Source organism: Symphalangus syndactylus, chromosome 12 (assembly GCF_028878055.3).
Source record: "Symphalangus syndactylus isolate Jambi chromosome 12, NHGRI_mSymSyn1-v2.1_pri, whole genome shotgun sequence".
Lineage (NCBI taxonomy): Eukaryota > Metazoa > Chordata > Mammalia > Primates > Hylobatidae > Symphalangus > Symphalangus syndactylus.
In genome coordinates this window covers 24,451,521-24,473,029 of record NC_072441.2, presented here as the reverse complement: position 1 = coordinate 24,473,029, position 21,509 = coordinate 24,451,521, and the positions used below count along the sequence as shown (strand labels likewise).

At 36.1% G+C, this 21,509-nt stretch overlaps 1 protein-coding gene across 3 annotated transcripts in view; it reads left to right on the top strand.

The window, feature by feature from the left end:
* The window catches only part of LRRC40 (leucine rich repeat containing 40), a 59,811-nt gene that overhangs the window by 33,273 nt on the left and 5,029 nt on the right, over window positions 1–21,509 (top strand). For all 3 annotated transcript variants that reach the window (XM_063625278.1, XM_063625276.1, XM_063625277.1), the window contains 4 exons: window positions 11,941–12,049; window positions 15,579–15,686; window positions 18,838–18,948; window positions 20,155–20,232. In XM_063625278.1, the coding sequence (XP_063481348.1) occupies window positions 11,941–12,049; window positions 15,579–15,686; window positions 18,838–18,948; window positions 20,155–20,232 (406 nt within the window). The remainder of the gene's footprint in view (window positions 1–11,940; window positions 12,050–15,578; window positions 15,687–18,837; window positions 18,949–20,154; window positions 20,233–21,509) is intronic.

The window sequence follows — 21,509 nt, the reverse complement described above, 5'->3', positions numbered from 1 at the left end:
TGGACGTTGGAAAGTGAGTTGTTTAGTCAGTTTGGGCTACTATAACAAAATATCTTAGACTGTAATTTATAAAGAACAGAAATTTATTGCTCATGGTTCTAGAGAACTGTGATCAAAGCACCAGCAGATTTGGTGTCTGGTAAGGACCTGTTTCTCATAGATGGCACCTTCTCCATCCTTTCACATGGCAAAAGGAGGTTAACGAGCCCCCTAAGCCTTCTTTTATAAGGGCGTTATTCCCATTTGTGAGGGTTCCGCCCTCAGTATCTAGTTACTTTACAAAGGCCTACCTCTTAACACTGTTACCTTGGCGGTTAGATTTCAACAGAGGAATTTTGGGGTAACACATACATTTAGGCCGTAGCATAAGTGAACAAATGGTCACTGAGTTAGTAGATCAGAAAGACCTTTTGGCTATTACGGATAATGCTGTAATAAACATTCATGTATAGGTTTCAGTGTGAATGTATGTTTTCATTTCTCTTGGGTATATATACCTAGGAGTAACATATTTCTCGGTCATATGATAACTCTATGTTTAATCATTTGAAGAACTGCCAAACTTTTCCAAAGCAGCTGCACCAATTTACATTCTCACCAGCAGTATATGAGGGTTCTGATTCCCCTCATCAACGTTTGTCATCTGACTCTGATTCTAGCCATCTTGCTGGGTCTGAAATGGCATCTCATTGTGGCTTTGATTTGCATTTTTCTGATGAGTAACAATGTAGAGCATATTTTCCTGTGCTTTATTAGTCATTTGTGCATCTCTAGAGAAAGGGCTATTCAGATTCTTTGTCTATTTTTTAATTGTTTTTTAATCATTGAGCTGTAAGAGTTCTTTACATATTTTAAATACAAATCCCTTGTTAAATATATGATTTGCGGATACTTTATAGTTCTCTGTGGGTTGTCTTTTCATTTTCTTGATGTTCTTTGAGTATAAAAGTTTTAATTTTGAGCAAGTCCAATTTTTCATTTTTTTTTCTTTTTTTATTTTTTTGTTAATCTAAGAAAGCTTTACAAAATCCTAGGTTATAAAGATTTGGCCTATACTTCTAAACATTTTATACTGCCATTGTTTTAAAATTTAGGTCTTTGATCAATTTTGAATTACTTTTTTATGCAATGTGAGGTAAGGGTCCAATTTCATTGTTTTGTACATGGCTATTCAGTTTCTCAGCACCATTTGTTGAAAAGAGTATTCTTTCTACTTTGAATGGTCTTGGCATTCTTGTAAAAAATCAACTGGCTATAAATGTATTGGTTTATTTCTCTACCATCAGTTTTATTCTATTGATCTATATGTCTGACCTGTGCCAGTTCCACGCTGTCTTGATTACCATTGTTTTGTAGTAAGTTTTGAAATCAAATCAGGAAGATTGAGGGCTCCTACTTTAGGAGGGCTCCTCTTCTTTCTCAGGATTGCTTTGGCTATTATGGATTTCTTGCAATTCCATATGAATTTTAGAATTAACTTATGAATTTCTACAAAGATAAAGTTATGCATTTCTGTAGATCAGTTTGGGGAATATTATCCTAACAATATTAAGTCTTCCATTCATGAGCATGGAATGTTTTTCCATTTTAGATCTTTAATCTCTTTAAACAGTGTTTTATAGTTTTCAGACTATAAGTTTTATACTTCTCTTAAGTTTATTTCTAAGCATTTTATTCCTTTTGATGCTATTAGGCATATAATTGTTTTTGTAATTCCATTTTTGTGCTGTTCTTTGCAACTGTATAGGAATACAATGATTTTTGAATGCTGATCTTGTATCCTGCAACCTTGATGAAACTATTAGTTCCAATAATTTTTTGGTGTATTCCTTTGGATTTTCTATATATAAGACTATGTTGTTTGCAAATAGAGATAGTTTTACTTCTTCCTTTCCAATCTGGATGCCTTTTATTCCTTTTCTTGCCTAATTCCTTTGGCTAGACCCTCCAGGACAGTACTGAATAGAAGGACTGAGACTGGACATCTTTGGGGGAAAGCTTCTAGTTTTTCATCATTAAGTAACATTAGGTTAGCTGTGGGTTTTTTGTAGATGCCCTTTATCATGTTAAGGAAGTTCCCTTCTATTTCTGGTTTTTGAGTGTGTTTATCCTAAAAATTTTGTTGAGTTTTTGTCAATTTTTTTTCTGCATCTGTTGAGATGGTTGTGTGATTTAAAAAATTCTGTTAATATGCTGTATTACCTTAATTGATTTTCAGATGGTAAATCAACTTGCATCGATGGTTAAATCCCACTTAGATTTCTCTTTTGATATCTCTTTGGCCCATTGGTTGTTTAAGGATATGTTATTAAATTTCCATTATAATGTGCCCCTGACATAAAAAATGTTTTAAGTCTGTTTTTTCTGATACTATTATAGACACTCAGCTTTTCTGTAGTTGTCTTATTCCTTGGTTCTCTCCTGTGAGCTAGCTTGTGTACAGTCTGCTTGTATACAGTCTAGGCTGTATCTTCAGTAGATCCAGGAATTTCATCCCAACTGCCTTTTACCATAACCTTCATTGTTTTTGAGAGCTTTCATGCTTTGTTGTGAGTGAAGTCAGTTCCCTTGGAAGAGATTAGGAACCGTTTTTATGACCTGTTTCTCCCCCAGGCAAAATCTTTGAGCACAGGCTGTGAAGCTGGGAATATGGAAGATGGCAAGCTTCTCTAAGAGTAACACTCTCCTCTAGGAGCTGAACACTCAGTAGAAGGAGTCAGCAGTAGACTTAGGTTCTCTTGGTTTGCCTCTCCTTTCTCTGAACCATGAACTTATGAGCCGGGGGAAGAGCAGTCAGGGCCCCAGTATTCTCATCATGCCAAGCTCAAGGTAGGGCCTTCTTTCTGTGCATGGGACCGGAGAGGAAGAAGGGAATCCTCACCCTCCTCATCAGGGATTTAGCATTAGCAACGGGAAGCTGGTGGCAGGATGAGAAATGCTGACACTCCTCTCAGGAGGAAAGCTCTCTGGCTGGGAGATAGGGTTTGGGGCTGGAGGGTTGGGGGAGAGGGAACCCTGTGTTCTCAGTTGTAGCCTTCTGGAGTGGAGTTTCTGCCTCTGACCTAGAAGAGGGGAGAGAGGGAGCAGTCTAGGTTCAAATACCACAGACTCACCTCTTACAAAATTTCCATAGATTTTCTTGAATAGCTATTTCTTCATTTGCTGTTTGCTATTAGAATCATTTCCAAGGCCAGGCATGGTGGCTCACGCCTATAATCCCAGCACTTTGGGAGGCTGAGGCAGGTGGATTACTTGAGGTCAGGAGTTCGAGACCAGCCTGGCCAACATAGAGAAACCCCATCTCTACTAAAAACACAAAAATTAGCCAGGAGTGGTGGCGCACACCTGTAGTCCCAGCTACTCAGGAGTCTGAGACAGGAGAATCACTTGAATCTGGGAGGTGGAGGCTACAGTGAGCTGAGATTGTGCCACTGCACTCCAGCCTGGGCAACTCAGAGCAAGACTCCATCTCAAAATAAATAAAAATAGAATCATTTCCAGAGGCTTTAAATTATTATTATTTTTTGTTTTTGTTTTTGTTTTCAGAGTCTCATTCTGTCACCCAGGCTGGAGTGCAGTGGTGCAATCTCGACTCACTGCATCCTCCGCCTCCCAGGTTCAAGGAATTCTGCCTCAGCCTCCTGAGTAGCTGGGACTACAGGCACCTGCCACCACGCCTGGCTAATTTTTTGTATTTTTAGTAAAGATGGGTTTTTGCCATGTTGGCCAGGCTGGTCTTGAGCTCCTGACCTCAGATGATTTGCCTGCCTTAGCCTCTCAAAGTGCTGGGATTATAGGCATGAGCCACTGTGCTCAGCATCCCCGTCAACCTTTTTCTTTCTTTCTTTCTTTTTTTTTTTTTTTTTTTTACACTTTTTAACCAGCTTTTCTGCGGAGCAGATTAACAGAGCTCCTCTTGCTGTCACGATGGACGTTGATCTCTGGGAAGTATATTTTCTATGTGAAGTCTATGCAAAAGGAGAACAAAAATTGGGTAAACTAGCAGCCTGCCACAATAAGCAATAATTGAAAGCCCATTGGCCAAATGTCAGTAGAATCTTTTACTGAGAACTTCATATATGTATCTTTCCCTTCTTCTCAGTTTTTCATAGCTCTTTTATCTTTCAACCCTTTATGTTGTCTCTTTCCCTGTTTCTTTTCTTTTTTCTTTTTTTTCCTTTTTTCTCCTTTCTTTTGGGGATGGGGAAATTTTTTTAGAACAGGATTGTAAAGCAAGGGAAAACCAAGCCAAAAACAAATGCATGTAAGGAATGGCCTTATTGTTTAAGAAGTTCAGAAATAGAAAATATCCAGCTCAGCTACTTTAAAAAATAATAAGAGGAATATCTCAATATAAATATTCAAAGCCTGAGAGAGTAATTTACTTAAAAAGAATTTTTAAAATTTTTGATTTTTGTTTTTTATTTAGAAGCGAGGTCTTGCTCTGTTTCTTGGGCTAAAGTACAGTGGCACTATACTAGTTCTCTGCAGCCTCGAACTTCTGGGCTCAAGCAATCCTTGTGCCTCAGCCTTCCAAGTAGCTAGGATTACAGGTGTGCACCACTACACCGGGCTATTTTTATTTTTTTGTAGAGACAGAGTCTTGCTATTTGCTCATTCTGGTCTTGAACTCCGAGACTCAAGTGATCCTCCTGCCTCACCTCCCAAAGTGTTGGGATTTACAGGCATGAGTCACCATGCCCAGGCCATATTTATTTATTATTTATTTGTTGCTCTGCTTCTTGCCAATAATTGGTCATATTATTAACATCTTACCACTCTTCCTTCTGTCCCTGGTTGTTCAATCACATTTAAATAATCCCTTGGTATTTCCTGACATTTGTAGTTTCTGGGGTTTAATTATCTCTTCCATTTTTCTTGGTATTTGTACAGGTACACATACTTAGAAGATACATACTTAGAAAATCCCTTTGGACTTCAAAATAGGTTGAATTATTCAAAGCATGTATTGGCAAGACTTTTAAAATTGTGATATCACGTGGAGAACAATTGTGTGTGCATAATCTAAGGGGAATTTCAAATAGAACTGAAACATTTATTTTGAATTAATACTTAACTTTGCACATACATACAAGGGCCCAAGACTTTTTCCTTATCAAAGCATAACTTTATTATTTATAAGTAATAAGTATTTTCTCAGTGAAAAGATGCTCAGTGAAAGAGCAATCTACATACATATTTAGAGGCACATAAGAATCACCTGTGGAGCTTTTTAAACACTACATACCCAGACCAGACTTTAGCCCAATTAAATCTGAATTTGGGGGTAATGGGGCCTAAGTATTTAAACAATAGTTAGAGTGGAATTGCATTTAATTATCTCTAAATTTTCTGGAGCTCTTTGAGGAAAAAGTTGGGACACTTCATTGCTTCATATTTTTTTTTTTCCTTCAGCTTTTCTTTTTTTTTTTTTTTTTTTTTTTTTTTTTTGAGACGGAGTCTCGCTCTGTCGCCCAGGCTGGAGTGCAGTGGCGCAATCTCGGCTCACTGCAAGCTCCCCCTCCCGGGTTCACGCCATTCTCCTGCCTCAGCCTCTCCGAGTAGCTGGGACTACAGGCGCCCGCCACCACGCCCGGCTAATTTTTTCTATTTTTTAGTAGAGACGGGGTTTCACCATGGTCTCGATCTCCTGACCTCATGATCCGCCCGCCTCGGCCTCCCAAAGTGCTGGGATTACAAGCGTGAGCCACCGCGCCCGGCCATTCCTTCAGCTTTTCTTCTCTGCTTTTTAACTACTCTTTTCTCAGTTTTAGAGGTAGAAATTGATTGGTGAAAATTGAAAACAGTGCCGATCATTTGATTCAAAGGATGCTGGTAAAATGAGATAAAAACTTTGTGCTGAAGTGAGTAGAGACTACTAACTTTAAAGAAACTGAACAATCCAGAAACATGAAGTTATGTACCAGTTTAAAATAAACTTAAACTTTCATTAAAAGGCACTTGTCTGTGTGATGCTTCAAATGTAGAAACGTGGTCCACAGATTCCTCAGACTCTACTGTGTCAGAAAAATCTTGTTCTCTTTTAAAGCTTATTAAATTTTGGTTGTGATTAATTTATATTCTTCCCAGTGTCTAGCAGAAGTGCAGTAATTCATGTAGGATTTAGATAAACTTTCTGCAATGTACTGTTATTTATCTTTTGCTAGGAAGAGTAAATATACAAGTCCCAGATATCCTACAATATAACTCTGAAATTGTTATCATTTTTGAAAAATTAATCTTTTTCTAGAGTACTTAAATCATTCTCCACAGATGATCATTATTATAATTTTTACATTTTAATTGGTGTGTTGTTATGTTGAGCCTACACATCTCTATCTGTAGAATGCAGATAATACCTTTTTGAAAGGTGTGTTTTGAGGATCACAATTTCATGAGGTAGCATTGTGTGGAATTACCCTACAATGTCCTTGATTCATCTAAATAGTATTAAACCTTCTTATTTGGTTATCACAGACTTTCAAATAATCCTGATAGTTATTTACTTGTTCTCTGTTCTACATCAATAGGCTAGGTAAATATCAATGGACTATAATTTAAAAATTTGTTTTTATTGTTTATAAAATATGTTTTTAAGGACTAGATTTGAGGTTTGCAAATTAGCAATCTGACATGCAAATCTTACACTCATTACAGTTTGTGATAAGCTCAAAGGATCGATTTTAGATTTAAAAAAAAGACCCTTGTAAGAAGAGCATCTCAAGTTGGAGATGTTGAGTGCAGATTCTAAAGCCTCCCCAGTTTATTGGCAGGAGATATGTTCCAGTGGTGATGATACTGTGCCTGCCGAAGGTGAGGTCCTGCCAGATTGGTAAAGTTCCCCAGTGGGTGCTGCTGTGGTTTCAGTGATGGTTTCCCCTCTACAATTTTGTTGAGACTTAATCCGCAGTGCAACAGTACTGAGAACTGTGGTCTTTGGGAGGAGATTTGAGTCTTAAGGGCTCCACTCTCATGAATAGGATTGGCACTCTTTTTTTTTTTTTCTTTTGAGATGGAGTTTCACTCTCGTTGCCCAGGCTGGAGTGCAATGGCGCGATCTTGGCTCACTGCAACCTCTGCCTCTTGGGTTCAAGCGATTCTCCTGCCTCAGCCTCCTGAGTAGCTGGGATTACAGGCATGTGCCACCACGCCCGGCTAATTTTGTATTTTTACTAGAGATGGGGTTTCTCTATGTTGGTCAGGCTGGTCTCAAACTCTCAACCTCAGGTGATCTGCCCGCCTCGGCCTCCCAAAGTGCTGGGATTACGTGTGTGAGCCACTGCCCCTGGCCGGATTGGCACTCTTATAAAAAAAGGGTTTGAGGTTGAAGGCAGTGTTCTCTTACACTTATGCCTTGTGCCATATGAGGACACAGCAAGAAAGCCCCCACCAGAGACCAAATGCTGGGCCTTGATCTTAGACTTCTCAGCCTTCCCAACTGTGAGAAATAAATGTCTATTGTTTATCAGTTACCCAGTTTGTGGTATCTTGTTATAGTAGCACAAACAGACTAAGACAGGTGCCAACCCCAATTACGCCATCATGGCATTAAGCTTAATTACTTTATTTGATTGCAAACATTGCCTTTATTCAAGCTCTATCACCTGATTCTGATCTGTGTTCTGAGTTTAATTTCTTGCTGTGTCACCAGGATCACCTTGCTATGCTACCTTTGATAGACATAATAATGACCCTTCAATCATGGCCACACCCTAATCCCTGAAACCTGTGAATGGGTTACCTTACATGGCAAAGGGCAATTAAGATTGCTAATTGACTGACTTTAAAATAAGGATATTATTATGAATTGTGTTGGCCCAATATAATCACAAGGATTCTTAAAAGTAGAAGAGAGAAGCAGAAGAGGAGGTCAGCGTAATAGGATGTGAGAAGAAACACTGTTGCTGGCTTAACATGGAGGAAGAAGGCCATGAAGCAAGGAATATGAGGTGGCTACTAGAAGGTGGAAAGGGCAAGGAAACAGATTCTTTTTAGAAAAAGGAAGGCAGGCTGGGGGCAGTGTCTCACGACTGTAATCCCTGCACTTTGGGAGGCCGAGGCGGGCGGATCAGAAGGTCAGGAGATCGAGACCATACTGGCCAAGATGATGAAACCCCCTATCTACTAAAAATACAACAATTAGCTGGGCATGATAAAGTTCCATGGTGGCGCGTGCCTGTAATCCCAGCTACTCGGGAGGCTGAGGCAGGAGAATCGCTTGAACCAGGGAGTCGGAGGTTGCAGTGAGCCAAGTTGGTGCCACTGCACTCCAGCCTGGCAACAGAGTGAGACTCCGTCTCAAAAAAAAAAAAAGGAAAAAGGAATACAGACTTGCCAAACCCTGATTTTAGCCCAATGAGACCCATTGCAGACTTCTGAACTACAAAACTGTAAGATAATGTTTGTGTGTTTTAAGTCACTAAGTTTGTGGTAATTTGTTAAAGCAACCATAGAAAACTCATAAATTGGGCATAAAATAATTTATGCCAGTAAATTATATATTAATGAATTGGAATTATATTTTTAGTTTCTTTGCAATCTTATACTAAGGAACAGTCTTTGGGCAATTATTGTCTCTGTTATCAGGCTTAGGATGGACTCTGCACAATAGGCCTGGCCATAGTTTATCACTCACAGTGTCTTACTCATTTTTATATCCCCAGCACTTAGTACAATGACTGCCCGCAGAGTAGAAGCACAGTAACAGTTTGGGGGATAAATGAATACATTTGTAGTAATTAGATCTAGACCCAGGGATTGCTACTGGTTATGTATTATCAATTTATGTTCATCATCTTTCATGTGATAAAAGTGGGGTACTTGACTAAAGAAATAGGTTTGGATATTTAGTGTCCATTGGCCTCACCTGGAGGGCTTGGTGAACCAGATTGCTGGGCTCCACTCTTAAAATTTATGATTCATACGTTTGGGGTTGAGCCTGGAAATTTGCATCTCTAACAAGTTCCCAGGTTAGGGTGATGTTGCTGTTCTGGGGACCACACTTTGGGGCATTTTACGCCTCTGTCCCTCTCAGATGTCTTCTCAGGGGATAAACTAGCTCTGCATGTTCTCCAAGAACTATCTGCTTTTTTTTTTTTTGTAGCCACCCACTCCATCCTTAGGGGTTATACTCTACAGGCCTGGCTAACATATTTAGCAGTTTTCCTAAGGTTCGTTCTTCCAACTCCCAGCCTGTTGCTTCAGAAAATGATGGTTCACTTAGTTCCTCTCATTGTAAGAGTAATACAGGATAATAAAATAAAACGTTAAAAAAAATCTAAAAAATGAAATGGAGGAGTTTAAAAGATGGCAAATTCTTTTCAATTCTTCTACTATTGACAAGAACTTGTAATTTCTCACTCCATTCTGAGGTGGTTACTCTCTTGGGAATTACCCTAAACACGTACTGCTCCCATAAAAATACATTCAACATACATATATTACTGTACTTACCATACTGTTTTGTAATTTTTGTTTATCTTGTCCACTAGATCGAGTTCATCTTCTGTCTTCGTCTCTTACTTATAATAGTACCTACCAGTTTATGTGTGATGGATAATGTTATAGAATGAAGGAACAAATAAATAACCAAATGCACTCTAGTTTTTTACTTTTATTTCTAAGACACAGGATCATCAGCTTTTCCAACCCCTTCTAAACCTTCTGGAGAGGCAGAGTGATCAGTGCCTATTTGCTTCAAAGGGATAAATTGAAGCTCTGAAGACTTCGTTCTACGTGACACTCGTTCAACTAAATCACCCATCATGCCCTCCAAACTCACCAAATGAATACATTTGAAAATTTCTTTTTTTTTTTTTTTTTTTTGAGAGGGAGCCTCGCTCTGTCGCCCAGGCTGGAGTGCACTGGTGCGATCTCGCACTGCAAGCTCCGCCTCCCGGGTTCACACCATTCTCCTGCCTCAGCCTCCCGAGTAGCTAGGACTACAGGCGTCTGCCACCAGCCGAAAATTTCTTAAAAAGATATCTCCGTGGCCGGGCGCGGTGGCTCACGCCTGTAATCCCAGCACTTTGGGAGGCCAAGGCAGGCGGATCACGAGATCAGGAGATCGAGACCATCCTGGCTAACATGGTGAAACCCCGTCTCTACTAAAAATACAAAAAATTATCTGGGCATGGTGGCGGGCGCCAGTAGCCCCAGCTACTCGGGAGGCTGAGGCAGGAGAATGGCGTGAACTCAGGAGGCAGAGCTTGCAGTGCAAGATCGTGCCACTGCACTCCAGCCTGGGTGACAGAGCGAGACTCCGTCTCAGGAAAAAAAAAAAAAAAAAAAAATGAGATATCTGCATTCTTGCTTATGTGATTGACCTCTTATTTGGCTGTGTTCTTGTCAGTCACTTGTACAGTTACAACTTTTTTTCTCTCTCTCTCTGGAAACTTATAGGATCTTCTATTCGTTGCCATTGTTTGAAATTTTATGGTAATTAACTTTGGTGTGGTTCTACTTTTATTTATTGTGTTTGGCACTTATATGGCCCTTTCAATTTGAAATTTTGATGTTTTTAAAAATTATGTGGTTTTTTTAATGAAAAAGTAAATGCACATGGTAAAAAAAAAATCAACAATATGCAAAGATATATAAGGAAAGGAAATCTCTCTCGCAACAGTCTTCTCCCCAGAGACAATAGACTCTCTCCTTATATTCTCCTTGATGCTAATTATTAAAAGGAGCTCTTTGGAAATTGTTGAGAATACCCCATCTCATTATACGATCATGGTAGCATACATAGATATTTTAAAAACAATGCTGGATTTTGTTGCTGGTTTAATACTGTCTCTCTGCTTATTTAATTTTGGCACTGTATTACATATTATTTAAAGTAACTTAACCAAACTGCTAGGGGAGTAGTACTACTACTAGAGCATTAACTTGATGTTAATACTTTCCTTGATGTCTTTCATTTCTGTTTGATATTCTGTCATTTATTCTGTGCTACTTCTGTGAATAAAGTATTCATATGATACTTGCCTGGGAAGCAATAATAGCTTAATCATTATTGACTAGTGAATAACTGATGAGCTCAATGCAAGAGAAATATACTTAGTAATATTCAACAAATGTTTATTGAATGCCTACTGGGCTGAAGCAAGATCAGGTATACTACTAATTTTTTTTGTTTTCTTTTGGCGTGCCTTCTGCTCTTATGTGTTAATGCTGGGACTGTTTCATCGTTTTCACGTTGTTGAAAAGTGATAGTCTTATTTTACTTCTCTATCGTTCAAGTCTTCTTTGCAAAATATAACACAAAGCCATTTCTTTTAAAATGTGTATTTTTAAAAATATATATACCATATGATGACAGTGTTAAACAGTCTCTGGAGATTAGTAATGTGGTTGATGGTGTGCATGTGTGAGTATGCGAGCATGTTAGGAAAATATCTATAAAAAATAAAGTCTTGCATTTGCTAGGAAAAAAATCTTAACATATAAAATGTACCAGGGACTTCCCCAGTTATGCAGGTTGTCAAATTTTAAGTGATTGAGGGTAATCAATTTTGTTGTCTCCTAAACTAAAAAGCGTATGCTTATTTGGTAGACATTTGAGGGAAATAATGGTTTTCTTTCATTAACAAATTTCTTCTAGTGGACCATATTATTTTACTTAAGAGGAAGGATTACTTGTGATTTGTTTCTTCTTATAACATCATAGTTATTCTATGAAGGTTCTTTCTTACTGCTAAATTTCCTTTCGGTAGGATTCATTAAACAGTTTTGAAGCCATGCTACAGTAACTTTATTTTCTATTAATTAAATATTAAATTCCAGATTGAGATTTGAGTCATTGGAAATAAAGCATATGACTAAAGGCATTCTCACCAATAATATCTAGAAATCACGTACACTATTTTAATATATTATCAAGAATTTTAACAATGACTTTGTAGTATAAATATTGGCTTCATAGAACTTTTCTTTTGCCAGATGATGGACCTAGCCAAAGTGAATCTGCTACTGAGACTGCCATGACACTACCAAGTGAATCCAGAGTCAATGTACATGCCATCATTACATTAAAAATATTAGACTATAGGTATGTAATTTATTATTATTATTATTATTATTTTTATAGAGATAGGGTCTTACTGTGTTGCCCAGGCTGGTCTTGAGCTTCTTGGGCTCAAGCCATCCTCCTGCTTTGGCCTCCCAAAGTGCTAGGATTATAGGCTTGAGCTACCATGCTTGGCCTAATTTATTTTTTTTTTTAAACATTACCAAACACATAGGAAACTTTTCGGAAAGAAACCCTTCAGTAAAAAGGACAATTGATGAGGAAAAATTCATCAGAGTACTTGACTTAGAATAATAGTAATTGCAAAAAGCCATGATGAAATAGAAGGATATTAAAAGTATAATAGAAATAGAAGGATATTAAAAGTATAATAAAAATAGAAGGATATTAAAAATATAAATGACCTTCAGTGTCTATTCCTTCTGCAGTTTGTGTTTTACTATGCTTGAGAGAGAGGTGGTTTTGTTAATAGTGATATTTTTATAATGGGAACATTTTATTATTATAAAAAAAAAGAAAGACAGTATTAATAATAAAGTTCTTTGACTCAGTAATCAGCATCCAGAGAGAATTTCATATTAGTGGGTGTCTATGTTAGTAAATAAGAAACTAGTATCATTTAGTTAATGAAAACCTTGACCAGCAGGCAAAGCTTGAGAGGTTGTACCCTGCTACTTTATCTGAACATAAGTCAAATAATGTATCATAGTAATAACGTGCTGTGGTAGCAAATATTCCAAAACTGAAAAAATTACAACATTAGTATATAAATTGAGACAAAGCCAAAAAATTTTAAATATTTTTTTTGGAAGTATATTAAATTGGGAAAAGAAGATACCTATGCAGAGATTGAAGGTAGTTGTAAAGTATCCTTTCAGTACTGTCTAAGGCAACAACAACAAAAACATAAGCAATAGTGTCAAAATTTTTGTAGCAATTGGTTCATTTATGGGTATTGTAGCGAAAATACAAAAGAATATAGACTGAAGTCAGATAGGTGACTAGATTTATTCAAGAATCTACACAGCCAACATCAGTGTATGGTCTTTTATCGTTAATGTATCAGTAGGAACTATCTTCTTAGCAGTCAGGATACAGTCTCCATTTCACATTTCTTGTGTTTCATTCATATTGTTCTCACCTCTTGCCTGCCACTCTTAGAAATCACTACTCTAAGCTAAGTTTCTTTTGCCACACTAACACAGGTAGCACTCTTTTGTACTTATATTTGACTCCTTCTTACAAAGCATGGCAACTTAGCTTTTTTTTTTTTTTTTTTTTTGAGGCAGGGTCTTGCTCTGTTGCCCAGGTTGGAGTACAGTGGCGTTATCTCGGCTCACTGTGGCCTCAACCTCCTGGCTCAAGTGATTCCCCCACCTCAGCCTCCCAAGTAGCTGGAATTGCTGCACGCTATCCTGCCCAGCTAATTTTTTTATTTTTTGTAGAGATGGGGCCTCTCTATGTTACCCAGGCTGTTCTCGAACTCCTGAGCTCAAGTGATTCTCCTGCCTCAGCTTCTCAAAGTGCTGGGATTACAGGCATGAGCCACCATGCCTGGCCAACTTAGTGTATCTTATCTTCCAAATAATATGCCCATTTATTCAGTAGATATTTTTGGAGTCTACTAAGTATCAAATTCTGTGCTAGGTATCATAATAAACTGATTGATGAGACAGACTGCATTCCTGCCTTAGGCTTTTTTAGCTTAGAATTTCTTTTATGCCTGACTTCTGGCTTCCATTCCCTCCTATACAGATATCATTTATTGAGTCTCTATTCTAAGGGGACCTAGGGCGTTGTACTGGGTACATATGCTGTTGCTTTTAATCATGCAGACAATCTATAAAGTAGTATTGGTCCAATTTTATTTGGGATAACCATTTCTACTTCTTAAAGGCACAGATATCACAAAAGCATAATCTTAGGTTGCTTTGATTCTAAACTTATTCGAATTTGTTTTTCTTAAAGACTTTAACTGGAAAGGAGTGTCCTATTTAAAATATAAATTCTCAATCTCAAGACATAAATGCTTTCAACTAAAATTTTTAAATAGCATGAATCTTTTAAGTCTGACTAGCATGGGTCAGTTCCCATGAACTTGAGCATTTGTGATTGAAGAGATGAAAATGCTGCCATCTACACAGAAGAAAATTGGATGCTAAAGCAGAAGTAGAAGGCATAATAACTGTGAAATGTAGCCTGTCTTTTTACATATTTGTATTACAATGCGTTTCTTATACAGTTCTTCCATATTATACATTATATGTAATGTTTTTCTGTTCATAGTCATTCATTTGGCATTCCGTTGAAGTTTCTTGTAGGTGGATGACATTGTGTTAAGCACTAATAATTTTAAAAGAAGAATGTAAGGATAATGGCTAATAATAACATAAGTACTATATAGAACTCTAATATTTGCAGATTTAACTGTTTTTTTCCCGCTTATCCACAGTTTCACTTTCTGCAATTTGGGTTAATTGTGATCAGGTGCAGTCCGAAAATATTAAATGGAAAATTCCAGATGTAAACAATTTATAAGTTTTAAATTGTGCACATTCTGAGTAGCATCATGGAATTTTATGCCATCCCTCTCTGACCTGCCCAGGACATGAATCATCCCTTCGTCAGCATATCCATGCTGTATATGCTACCCATCCTTAGTCACTTAGTAGTCATCTTGTTATCAGATTGAAAAAATATGGTATATACTGTATAGGATTCAGTCCTCTTAGAAGATTTGGGCATTCCCGGGGGGTTTGGATGAAGGGGAACTACTGTATTTTCATTTAAGATTAAATTTATATGTTATTGAAAACCTTACTGAAAATTTTAATAAAGAGGAAATTTATTTATATTTACATTTGAAAACGTGGCATAAATAACAACAAATCCTTCAGATTCTAATGTCACAGAACTGAGATTCAGGGGAGGTAAGTTATAAAGCTCATTAATGGTAGAAATAGGAATAGTTTAATCTCAGTCCACTGCTCTGTCTACCTTGTCATATACTAAAGGAGAGAGAAATTGGTCTAGGTTACTAAACTAAAATTAAACTAATTTTAAACTAATTAAACTAATTTTAGTTAGTTTAGTATAATGTTGAACTTTTTTAAAAAGTTATTATCTTGCAGAAATTATATACCCAAACAAATTTGATGGAAAACTCCTCTTATAGATTAAGACGGGGCAACAACTAGCTTTTAAAATTATAGATTTAATTCTACTCAGAGGTAAAGGAATGGGCTCCATTTACTGTATGACTTGTAGATATCTTAGACTCTGAAGATAAATATCTATTTTTATTCACATTGAGTATATGAATGCCCAGAAAATGTAGCACAATATGTTATAACACAATATGTTGTCTGAATTCTTAACAGTGAACCTTTTATGGCTTGGTAGATTATGTGGCATATGTTACAAAATTTTATAATCAATGGCTTTGAAAAATTTCATAAAATCTTTAAACACCTTTAAAAATGAAGAGTAATAATCATATCTTTTTGGACTGCTAAGAATGGTTCGTTTTTTAAAACCATTTTTCATTTAGTGATAAACAAGCAACTTTGATTCCTGATGAGGTGTTCGATGCAGTAAAAAGCAACATCATCACTTCTATTAACTTCAGTAAGAATCAACTATGTGAAATTCCAAAAAGGTAAGAACTATTTATAATGCCATGTCTATAGATCGTGACTCATTCTGTTGTTTTTCCATCTTGGTTGCCATCAAAATTATTTTTATTGGTTTTTAAATTTAAAACTATATGTAAAAATTTTTACATTATTAATATTAGAGGGATTTAGCAAAATGTCATTAAGTATTTACTGACAATTTTATCATTTGTTGTGAGAGGTATAGAGGTTTTTAAAAAGTTTGTTTCTTTTATATTTAAACTTGGAAAATGGGTAGAAGAATTATTAAAAACATTAAGTTATTTTTCCCATATAATGAAATATAGGGAATATATATATATATATATATTCTCATGTAATGAAATATTAGGGAAAAGTGTTAAGAGACTGTCTAACATCAGGTCCATGTGGATTAATAGGAATTTCCATTGGGGGCTTTATGTTAATGAATTGCCAAGCCACTAATTTTTCCACTGATAGGAAAAGCAGAATTAACTGAAGCCTGTTAATATTTTTCTCCTAGAAAAGGATTCTTCACATGCAGTCATTTGCTTTATACATTGTACTGTTAAATACATTTTTTGTTGTTAATTACAGCAAAATCTTTAGATTATGAGAGTTAATTTAGTATATCGTTGAACTTTAAAAAAACATTTGTTATCTAGCAGTAAACTATTTACCCAAAGAAAGCTGACAGATAATCTAGCAATTAAAACAACCCAATGTGAGACAGGATAGGGTACTGGTAAGGAACTTGAGCAATAGAGTCAATTGCTTATACCATGTCCCAGACCTGCTGTATAGTTTTTGGACAGGTTAACTAGCTATTCTTAGTTTTCTCACCTGTGAAATAGGGATAATAATAGTGCCTGTTTATAAGAATTAAACTAAATGACATAATCCAGACAAAGCATTTAACTAGAGCCTAATGCTTTTATGCATGTAAATACTTAAAAGGAAAAAAAAAGGTGATGTCATGGAGGAGAGTGATGTGATGAATTGAGAAAGTTGAATGACTTTCATCTGACTATCAAAATTTTTTTAGATGTTTAAAACTTTTAAAAAGCGAGACAAACTATAATTTGCTTTCTATTTCACAGAGCATAGTTTAGGGAATGTAGATCTTAAAAGACGACAAATTTAAGATAGTCCATGGCAAAAGGGATCTCTAGTCCATCTTCTGGTTCTCTCGTGTTTTAAAGGACTGAGAGGATATTTGATAGAACTGAGCATTTAGATTTACTCTCAGATAGGACAGGTTTGCTTTCGGGGGTGGGGGTCCTGGATCAAATAAGTTAATTGGGAATAAAGATATACTTAAGAGACATTACATATTATTTACTGCCTCATTTTATCTCACTATCTGACTCTTCTTTTGCAAAACAATGTCATTCTGTTGACACAGCTATTATATCACATTTTGAGCAACTTAGAATGTCAAGAAAATAATCAAGACATGCCTTATTATGTGGACATGTGGCATTAAAAAAGCCATGCTTTTCTCTAGAAAGTTCCCAAACCACTTTCCCTTTTTAAAAAAATTTTTATTAACAATTCATACTTTTCACCAAAGATTATAAAAATAATACATATTCATAAAATTTGGGAATAAATAAAGGAATAGATCAGTTGTAGTTTCATCACTGATTTACTCTGTTAACTTTGTGGCATACTGCATATTTTATTTCAAGCTATTCTCCATTTGCAGTTATACATGCAATTTGTGTCTTTTTTTTTTTTTTTTTTTTGAGACAGGATCTCACTCTGTTGCCCTGACTGGAGTTCACTGGCACAGTCGCGGCTCAGTGCAGCCTTAACCTCTCAGGTTGAAGTGATCCTCCCACCTTAGCCTCCCTAGTGGCTGGGACTACAGGCATATGCCACCACACCCTGCTAATTTTTGTAGAGACCAGGTTTTGCCATGTTGCCCAGGCTGGTCTCAAACTCTTGAGCTCAACTGATCCACTTCCCTTGGCCTCCCAAAGTGTTGGGATTACAGGTGTGAGCCACCGTGCTTGGCCATAATTTGTGTCTTGACTGGTTTATTTGTCATAAGTATTTTTCTGTTTATAAACCATACTTTAAAAACGTAATTTAACTATATACTATAAGGTTGATTATGACAATAAAGGAAACATATTGTTTCTCTAGGCCAGATTTCTAGAAAAATTATTAAGTCAGAGTTTGACTCTTGATATATCAAAAAAAGTTTTATCAAGTTTTATCAGTTACACATTGAAACTCATTTTCTTTCACTACATCTTTTTCAGCACAGCATTTTATATCCTTTCTTTTTTTTTTCTTTGCTAATGAGATAGACTAAGTTGTAATTTAACTTTCATTTTGTTGTCTTTTTTTTTTGAGACAGAGTTTTGCTCTTGTGTGCCCAGGCTGGAGTGCAGTGGCGTGATCTCAGTTCACTACAACCTCCACCTCCCAGGCTCAAGCAATTCTCTTGCCTCAGCCTCCCAAGTAGCTGGGATTACAGGTACCCGCCACCATGCCTGGCTAATTTTTTGTGTTTTGAGTAGAGGCGGAGTTTCACCATGTTGGCCAGGCTGGTCTTGCCCTCCTGACCTCAAGTAATCCGTCTGCCTCAGCCTCCTAAAGTGCTGAAATTACAGGTGTGAGCCACTGTGCCCAGCCAACTTTCATTTGTTAGTAAATCATATTAATAACAGGAATAAAACTATAAACCTTGATTAGGCTTACTTAGAAATGTTTAATTCTTCCTCTTTAAGTTTTAAACTAAAGCTCCTTAGTGGTGATACACCACTTATGTAGTAGAAAACTACTATGTTACAGGATGTCTATTTAACAATTTGTTTTATGGATTCAAGTTATTAACAGAATAAAGTATAAAAGTTTTCTAGATTTGATTTTTCTCCTTCATGCCATAGTTGGTTTATATATAAAATAAATAGTTTTTTAAGTGAAACTTTAATGTATATCTAAAGCCAAATAGAAACTTTAGGACAGATAAGAGTGAGTCTTTTTTAAAAAGTTATTTTTATTAGTTACATATCCAAACTCATTAATGTTCCTGTGAAAAAGTAAAAGGTACAAAAAGTCATAATTAGCAGAAGTTAAATATAGGAATTTCCCCCTTTGATCTGCTTACAGTTTTGAAGTTCTGGCAGTGAATTCAAGTGCTAACGTTTATTTTTGTTTCAGGATGGTAGAACTGAAGGAAATGGTTTCTGATGTCAATCTCAGTTTTAATAAACTTTCCTTTATATCCGTGGAGTTATGTGTGCTTCAAAAATTGACTTTTTTAGATCTCAGGTATTTATTGATACTATTGCTTGACTTTTTAAAAAGTTATAACTTGTCTTTGAGTTTTGCCTAACTTATTCTTTTTACCTCATATTTTCCTAGGTATGTATGGAAACTGGCCTTTATTTATTAACAATAGTTTAGGAGAATCCAAAAATAGTGTTTAGGAAACCCAAGAAAGAATTTAGGAAAAATACTGTAATCAGACATTTATAATTTGTAAGTAATTTACAAGTTATGTGATAAGACAAAATTACTGAAAATATTAACCCATTCTAAGCAAAATTACAAATAAGACATGGAAAGTATTTTCTTCACATTGTTTCTTTTCTGAAAGTAAATAGTATAAAACCAGCTGAGTGGGTTATTCAACACCACTTAATGCAGACAATAACTGGAGGAAAGTACAGAGAATGTAGACATGGAAAAAGAATATAGATTGTACTGTAGAAAGTATGACTTTGCGTATTAGGCTTGACTTCTGAACACAAAGAAATAGGTTAGAGAAAAGTAATTATTTGTAGTTGGGAATAATTTTCTCAGGTATTTTCATTATTAGTAGTTATATTGGCTCTAAAATCCTTTTACCTTTTTGTTAACTTTTCTTCTAACATTGCTCCCAGATCTTTCCAACAGTAAATGAGATTTTGTTTATTGCCATGAAACAATAGTAAGAGCTAAAAAAAAATAGTCATTGTGTAAATTTAAATTCTCAACTTAGAGTAGGAATAGATTTGCTTTATACCTATGGAGTAGAAAACTCCAAATCTCTTAATAGAATCTTTTTAACTTCCTGGTTCATTTTTAAAATAATTCTTAAATTCCTCTTAGAGTAGAATTTCATGTCTGTATCATATATATTAACACCAATGGAATATTTATGTGGTATTATAGACATGGGGGAAATATTAAAGACCCCACTTTGAAGGAGTTAATTAGTTTACAGTGTTTACCCTGTAATCACTATTAAACCTGTAAACAATTCATTGCATTATCAATTGGTTGCATATTGGTATTATTAGAATTTGGCATACTAACCTAATAACTGCGGTAGGTGACTGATTCAGAATTCTCAGAACGCAGCCTTTATAAAGTCAGATCAAGGATTGACAAACTGATCTACATATTTTTTTTCCTGCTCAACATTTTAATTATAAATTAAAGTTGTAAAATTTTTCAAACTTTGTAAATCTTCTGTTTTGATTTCCAATTTAGGAACAATTTTTTAAATTCTTTGCCAGAAGAAATGGAATCACTGGTAAGACTGCAAACGATCAATCTTTCCTTTAATAGGTAAGAGAACAGACAATTCTAATTGTTATTCTGTGGAAATATGTAGATCTTTCTCATTGGAGAAAACAACTAAAAGCCAAGTAAACAAAAAGGCCCCTTCTACTTTATTTCAATATCCAGATTTTATTTTCACTTAATTCTTCTTAGAGTTAAAAATATTATTTTCTTAGAATTCTCATAGTTGATGTCTAACATATTTTCATTCCTTTTTACCATTTTGAGAAACCTGTAGCCTAGAAAGACAAATAAAATAAATAATTACAATTGCTCTAATGGAAGAGAGCAAATGTCTTCTGAGATTACTTCAAGGTAGAGGAGATAGCATTGAAACCCAGGTTTGAAAAATAGACATTTGCCAGCCATTCAGGTAGAGAGCATTCTAGTTAGAGCAAATAGCATATGCCAAGGCACAAAGATGTGAGAACATATGGGGTGTTTGGGAAACTTCAAGAAGTTCAATGTGCTTTGGACAATAAAGCAAGCAGGTAGAGGAGTAGAAGGAACAGATAAAGTTTGGCAAGTAAGCAGTAGCCAGACGTTGAGCTTTTTATGCACAACGAAACTTAGATTTTGTTCTGCAAACACTATCAAGATACTGCAGATAATTAAGAGCAACTAGTATTTATTGGGAGCTTATTATTCTGTTGGTGCTGTACTAAGTACTTTACATGTAATAGCTCATGCTCACAAGAACCCTACATGGTAGGTTCTGTTACTGTGTTCATTTAAAAATCAAGGATTAGAAGCTAAATAATTCATCTAAGGTATGCACAAATAGTAAATTATACAGCTGAGATTTGAGTCCAGGTGGTTTGGCTCCAGAAGTTGGGCTCCTAACAACTATGTCACATTGTTTCTTATGATGAAAATGGATTCTAAAAACAAATTAAAATATGAATAACTGGCCAGGTGCAGTGACTGACACCTGTAATCCCAGCACTTTGGAAGGCCGAGGTGGGCGGATCACCTGAGGTCAGGAGTTTGAGACCAGCCTGGCCGATATGGTGAAACTCCATCTCTACTAAAAACACAAAAATTAGCCAGGCGTGGTGGTGGCCTGTAAACCCAGCTACTCGGGAGGCTGAGGCAGGAGAATCGCTTGAACCCCAGGAGGTGGAGATTGCAGTGATCCGAGATTGCGTCACTGCACTCCAGCCTGGGCGACAGAGCAAGACTCTGTCTCAAAAAATAAATAAAATTTAAAAAATAAAATATTAGCAGCTAATATTTAACCCAGATAATGTCCTAAGGTCTTCAAATATATTCATTTAATCCTT